The 7,340-nt window shown below is 53.5% G+C and overlaps 1 protein-coding gene across 1 annotated transcript; it reads right to left on the minus strand.

The window, feature by feature from the left end:
- Window position 1: 1 nt before the first annotated feature.
- Window positions 2–1,204, minus strand: LOC108864033 (uncharacterized). The gene has a single exon (XM_018638898.1). The coding sequence runs from the start codon at window positions 1,202–1,204 to the stop codon at window positions 2–4; it is 1,203 nt and encodes a 400-aa protein (XP_018494414.1).
- Window positions 1,205–7,340: the final 6,136 nt, after the last annotated feature.

Consider the following 7,340-nt stretch of genomic DNA (forward strand, 5'->3'; position numbering starts at 1 on the left):
CTTAGGACGGACGGCCGTATCCGTTTCCCGAGTGTCGGCGTGGTGATGGCGATCTACGGGGGATGTCGCCGGGTGGTGTTTGAGGGCGCAACCTTTGCGGGTTCTTCGCTGCCGGCAGTCCGTCGTCGAGATCCCGACAGTGTTTCGCGATGTGTCCCACGCGATCGCAGTAGTTACAAACCGGGCGTCCGTCGTAGGCTCTCCTGTCACCAGCGAAGTTTTTGCGGTACGGAGAGTACTTTGGTTCTCGCGGGCGGTCCGATGGGTAACCGCGATTCTCGGGGCGTCCTCGGTTCTGGCCTTCGTTCGGTTCGGTGCGGTCGAAGCTTCTATTGAGCTCCGAAGATCTCGGGCGCACCGCCGCCAGCGTGGCCGTCGGGGCCGAAACGTGTTTGACTTCTGGGGCCTTATTTCTGGTCGCGGCCTGTCTCTGGCGTTTCTCCAGCACGCGTCTGATTCCCTCCAGGTCGGCTACCAGGTCGTCTGCTGCGATGTGGGCGAATTCTTCTTCGGAGATGGTGTTTCCGAAATGCTCGATCACGTCCTCGTCAGCCATTGAAGGGTTGATTTGGTGGCACAGCCACTGTACTCGGTCGAGGTGGTCCAATAGGGACTCGTCTTCCGCTCGTACTAGGTTTCGTAGCTGTTGCTTAGCTTTGGCGATCCTGCCGCTGTCGAAGCGTCGCAGGAAAGCCTGTCGCCACTCCTTCCATGATTTGAGGCGGTCTGCTTGGGTTTCTGCCCACTGGAGGGCGAGTCCCGACATGCACAGCTCGGCCGACTGCAGCTTGAATTCCTCCTGCCATGCGTTATGCGAAGCTGCCCTTTCGAAGAGTTTGATCCATCGGCCCGCGTCGTCGTTGGGCTTGAACTTCGGAGGCTCTTGAGTGAGCCGCACTGGCACTGGCACTGCGCAGGCGGCCAACTGCTTCCGCTCGTCCTTGTTGTCCTGGACATCCTCCACTGCGCGGGCCTGAAGTTCGCGTTGCTGTTGTTCCGGTTGTTGCTGTGCCGCTGGTCCGCTCGGGATCGGTTGCGGTGCCGGTTGGACCGGTTGCGGCGCAGGCTGGACCGGTTGAGGCGCCGGCTGGATTGGCTGGGCTGCTGCATTCTCCTGGTGTCCCTCGCCTTCGGGCTGAGCGGCTTGGACCGCGGCCCTTGGCGGCGAATGCTGGACGTTCCTTCTTGTCGTTGGCGGAGCCATCACTGCGCACTACAGAATAGACAAATATCATGCGGTTAGCGACAAGACACTTCCACGTGCGGCGTGCAGGGATTGGCGTTCCGGGCGGATATCTGATCGTATTCTAAGCGGTTTGTATCTTTAATTCGGCTGCTGAACTCGACCTAGCGGATGCACACGAGGCTGTACATTCGCGCTTGCACGTGGCTTACTTAGGCCTAACCGAGGTGCTCACTATTTTCTCCCGAATTCCCGGGAAAAATCGACCAATCTATACTTGGTTCTGCTTAGTTCTTCTTGCTGATCGTTTCTACTTGGGTCTCAGGGTCTGGGGGCGTAGGGGGAAAGCCGCATCTCCACCAATTGTAAAGAGGCTTCGGGGGGAGCTCTCGCGCCGAATACCGATGTCCGTACGGGACCACGGGAAACTTACGGTCTCCTGACGACGGAGGCTTCGATGGATGCCAGGGGTGACGAATGGGGACGGCGAAGGAGTCCGGCGTTTGGGGCTGCGGGGCTGAAGGTCTGAGGGGCGCGCCTGGGAAGGCAGAGGGGCGACGGCACGAGTAAACACTCCGCTTGAGGATTCACACCAGAATGCCGGCGAGAAGTTTCCGCGGCCGGTTTATTGTTCCATTCGAATTCTCTTTCCACAATCTCCAGATTCACATCTATTGGACCATTACCGCTCCTCCCTCTAGAGCGCGCGGTTTCCGAATATTCGCTACTGAGCCGTAACTGCTAGGCTGACTCCAAGACACACACAGGAACGGTAGTTCCCGAATCCCTGATCGCTTCACGACCCCGATCTCCGATACCAAAACAATCGTGGGAACCGGGGTCGCTTCGCGTGCAGGTCTAGATACAAGTTTAGGATTCCAGCGCTCCCGCTGTGTGGGTGTTGTCGCCTTCCAGATGCTCCGTCGTCGGCCCGCCGCTGCGGCCTCCATCAACTCCGTTACAATAGGAAGAAACTACTCATTACGAGTGAATAAAGACTTTGATTGAGGCTAAAGGGGCCTTCTTGGCTTCTCACTCTTGAGGAACCGGAGACTCACCCGCTGAATCAAGCCGCAGAGAACGTGTCATCGGAGAGGAAACTCGAGACAATCATCGCAGTGGCTTCAAACCACCTCAGCGGTGTTCCGGTGATCGGTGAACAATTCTCTTCTTGGGAAAAAAACAGTTCGCATCATGACATACGTGCTCCGTTTCACAGCAGCAAAAGGCGCCTCTAAACCAAGCACCCCGTCGATCGATCTCCGGGAATTCCGCTCCCGCCGAAGATAAACTCATTCAGAGCATACAAAGGTCATCTTCCCAATCAGAGTTCGAGTAACACTGTGACAGCATCTCGGAAACGAGTCAGCTCTTCCAATCGAAACCGTTCCTCTCGGAGGATGGATTCATCCGTTGTAGATCCAGGCTCGTGAATCGCCCCACTTAAAATCCGACGGAGAGTATCCGATAATACTCCCGGGTGATCAGTTCCTCACTCAACTTCTGGTGCGTCACTTACACGGAAACATATGCCTCCACTCGGGCGGCATCGCATCGATTTTGCACACGTTACGTCAACGATTCCTGATCACCAAAGCCTGACGGTAGGCCAGATCCGCGCTCTCCGGCTGCAAGGTCTGTGCGAGATTCAGAGCCAGCCAGGCAAGCGAGGAAATTACACCTCTGCCAAGGTTCAAGCTTGGAGCCAGCGCGCCTTTTACCATTGTTGGTATGGACCACTGTGGACCGATTTTCTTCAAAACGGACACAGGTGAGAAGCGGAAGTCGTTATATAGGGTTAGATAACGTTGTTCTCGTGTGCAGTCACGAGAGCCCTGAGGTTTGAACTTTCGTGCGATCTAACAACCTTCGAGTTCCTCATGGCTCTACGGCGATCCATTGCCAGGAACCCAGCCGTGCAGAGAATCGTATCTGACAATGCCCGTACGTTCACGAAGGCAGCCGGCGAAGTAAACCTCCTGTTCGAACACACACAATCGAACCAAATCAGAGATTTCCTAACCATCACGAAAATCGAGTGGCAGTTCTCCACTACGAAATCCCCATGGCAGGGAGGTTTTTTGAGCGGATGGTGTCAGTGGTCAAGCGACCGCTCGGAAGGATCCTCGGTGTTAATTTTCTCAGGTACAGAGAACTGGAGGCGGTGCTGTTCGAGATAGAGCGTATGGTGGATTCGCGCCCGATCTCGGCTGTCATCAGCGATCCGAACGAGCCCAGAGCTCTGTCTCCGGCGGATCTGATGTACGGTTATGCGTCCGGCCAGTACCTACCGGACACTGGAAGAATCATAAAGCAAGCGGGGAATATATCGGCGATCGTTTTTTCCCAACGATGGCGAGCCCAGCAATCCGTTCTGAGGGGCTTCTGAAAGCAATTCCGGAACGAATACCTCCTGTATCTCCGCTCACCGTATTACAACGAACCGGGCAGCAGCAAGCCGCTTGCCGAAGGTGACGTTTGCATCATACACGGCCCTGATCCCTCACGCGCCTACTGGCCGATTGGTATCCTTCACGAATTGCCCGGGGGGGAGAGCACTGATCGGCGTCGCGGATCATGTGTGGTATAAACGGGGTCCGGTGAAATTCTCAGACGCCCAATCCAACTCCTTATCGTCTGGAGGTCGATCAATTCTAGGCTCGACACCTTACTCTCGTTCTCCACTCAGAATCTCCGGTAACCTACCCACGTTTAATCTTCACCGCTCCCGCTGAGCTCGGTCATCACCAGCAATACGAGCTCTGAGAGGGGAGGCGCCTTCGGAGCCGGTGACTCAGATGATTCGCCCAACGAAGTTGGGAGTCGTTTAGCTGGCTCCAGACGTACCGAGCTTGAGCCGCTTGAGTGTCCTCGTTCTCCCGTCGGAAAACCTCACACCGCACTCGCATAAGCAACAAGAGAAGTCCGGTGGGGCTCAATGAAAAATGTTCACACACAGGCGTGGCAGTTCCAACGACGCCAACGGTCGCCACAAAATGTGCCACCGGAAAAAATCAATCGTTCTCGAACGAGTCCATCTTCCCTCTAACAAAACCCTTTCCGAAAAGGGCTTCCGGCCGATCCAGTCGCATAGCGATTCGCGCTTGAAATACTAGACATGATAGGTCCCAGAGTGCACAGTCGGCGTCTCGGGTTTCGAATCGGGATCTTTGGACACAGCGGTAAAGTGAATTCCGAAGTTTTTGTTCTGAGCCTCAAGACATGCGAGAGGATAGACGATTATTTCCAGGAGCCCGACATCTCTCGGCACCGCCTCACGGTGCCGGGGGGAGTGTTACGAATGGAAATACGTTAGGTATACTTCAATTCGAGGTCGCTTAATTGAGAACGGAGGAAGCTCTCTCTAGCGCGTCCCTCTCCCCGGTTATTTGCCGTACGACGGCGAATTTGCCGTAAGACGGCAAATTTCCGTTGACCGTAGTACGTTGCCGTGGTACTGAGAGCGGTTCTCCTGTGAGCGATTCCAACAGAGGTCGCATCCGACGGATCACTATGCGTACCGGAGACACTGACAACTTCACCGGATTCCTAAAGCCGACGCAAACGAACCTCGCAGTTTGCCCGGAGGTGGCAACGCCGGAATTCCAGAGTCAAATGCCCTTCATGACTTCATGACACAATTTGTCCTTGCCGCGCGAAGATTCGACGATTGTAGTCATTTCGCCTCAAGGAAATCGAAGAAAATGGACTATCTCAGTGATATCGGCATTCACTTGGTATGCCGGACTCAGGACTTGGTATGCCGAGTGTTTGTTGACGCCGTATATTACGGCATGCGCACTTCGCCGCGAGGGTCGACGACGCTTCACATGTTGACGGTCTCTATTCCTGAATTTCCCTTTTCGGGTTTGGAGATTTGGGTCTTCCCCTCAAAGAAGGGGATCGTGCTCAAACTAATGGAGCTGAGCTTGGTATTTCGCTTCGCGGAAGAGGACTCGATATTGATTGTGGTTCGCAACAAACGTTCACTTATTATTTTCCAATATGATCAGCGAAATCAGCGATCGCCTCGCGGCTAACGGTCTCGCGACCAAAGCTCTCGCGGCGAAACGGTCTAGCCGCGGAACGGCCGCGGCGAGATGGTCGCGGCAACATGGGGCGCTCCGGCAGCAAGATATCTTGCATTGTGAAACAGCGGTGCATAATCCCCAAGCCAACGACCTGGTAGAGCGATTCAATCGAGTCTTAGGGAATATGTTGAAAACAGCGGAGCTAATGTCAATGGATAAAAATAATTTGGATATTGTGATAAAGAAATGAAAGCCGAATATAGGAATACCCCTCATCCCACTGATGGCGATGGTTACATCGGTATTGTTGCACGGTCGGGCAATGCGATCCGGGCTTCAGATACCGGACCTGTGAGCTACGCAAGAGGGAATCATCCACGGCAATCGAGTCACGCATCGAACTACACCGAAGGAAGAGGCTCGAAAGGGAGAACGAGGCCGGTCATCGATTAAATACGCGACTGCGCGTGGGTGACGAGGTGCGGATGAGAAAGCCCGGGATTGTAACAAAGGGTGCTTGGCGATTCTCGGCCCCCGTCAAATTTGACTGCCAGGTGGGGCAGTCCAAATCCCAAACGTCAGACGGGAGAACATGGAGTGCCAGATCGCCAGCGGCGCTACCGAAAGAGAGGTCGGCGACCGCAGCGTCGCGGCATCCAAAACGAGCGCGGAAAGCACCGGACTTCTTCAGTTAGTGTGGGCTGGAGCGGAGTAGTTGAGAGCTTCCGAAGAATAGAGGTAAGTGGCATCGACAGCTTAGATCGCGCAACCCACATGCACGTATAAGACGGACGCCAGAGAAAACGCAGATAAACAATCAAGTAAACCGGCCAGGCCGGAACACCCCAGTCGCGGGTTGACAGCAGTGACGTGTTGTTCTTTCCCCAAGATAAAACCTGGACCACAGGGAAAAGACTTTTCTGAAGAGAGATGAAGATAGAGAAGAGCACGTTGCGTTTGTTGCACGAAATCTCACTTTCGACCCTTCATTTTCGTCACGCTCAATCGAGGCGTCTGCAGGGACGCGCGCTTTCAAAAAACTGCCCATTTGGAGGCTTATAGACTCAATGATGAAAATGTGTAGCTCTTGACCCACTCGGCGATACCCGATGTAGGAAGAAGTGTTATATCCGTGTAACAGTTTTCAGTTTTCCGTGTCTAGAATGTAGCACGTCCTAGATAGTTTCTCTCTCCCGGCTACGCGGACTGTCATAGCTTCCTTGTCCGCTGTACTATAAAAGCATACGTCTATGTAATAAAGACACTCTGGCTGGTTGCTCAGGCTATCCTGGTTGCCGACTTCGCTTGACGTGTTCTCAACCAAAAGTCCCGTGTATTTATTCAACATCGTGAATCCCTCCACACCGTACTCATCTCACAGCTGAATTTTGACTGAGCATTCGACTAGTGGACCATCAAATTTCCAACATATTTCGTTATCAGCACGAAAGTGCTTCAAAATTCAGTGCTTAAATTGAAGTGAGAGTTGTACAGTGCAAACCACCACACTCCGAACATCATGACCGGATCAGTGAGTCTCAACGTTACCGCCAACACCAACGATACCATAAGATCGAATCGCATTATCCTCAAGAATGACGGAAGCAACTACTTGGCATGGCGCATCATTCTGCCTGTCTATCTACAAGCTCAATCGTATGCTTGGGAAGTGGTCAACGGAGATCTGGACCCACTCAAAGAGTCAGAGAAAGCCCACTACGAAATTGGAAACAAAAATGGGAGAGAAGTGATACTCGGCACACTTCAACAAGCAACCCTGATTCGTTTGTTCTCCAAGCATCCGGCTTTCGTGACAGCTAAGGATGCATACGATCGTCTCGTCAACAACTACCAGCCCAACAGTCCGATATTCGCTGACATTGCCATCGATAAATTCATGAGCTTCACCTACAACAAATCTATTAGCGTCCGTGACAATCTGACAATATTCCAAAAATTGGTCGATGATCTGGACGAAACAGAAAGCGGAATGTCAACGAAATGCATCACAGCAAGGCTCGTCAATGCCCTGCCAGCCAGTTGGGAAACCTTCAAATCCAGCTGGGGCACCAGGGATGCAAAGCAGAAGACGTTCGAGAATCTGGTGGAAATGATCATTGCAGAAG

Source organism: Galendromus occidentalis, unplaced genomic scaffold, assembly GCF_000255335.2.
Source record: "Galendromus occidentalis unplaced genomic scaffold, Mocc_1.1 scf7180000077193, whole genome shotgun sequence".
Classification (NCBI taxonomy): domain Eukaryota; kingdom Metazoa; phylum Arthropoda; class Arachnida; order Mesostigmata; family Phytoseiidae; genus Galendromus; species Galendromus occidentalis.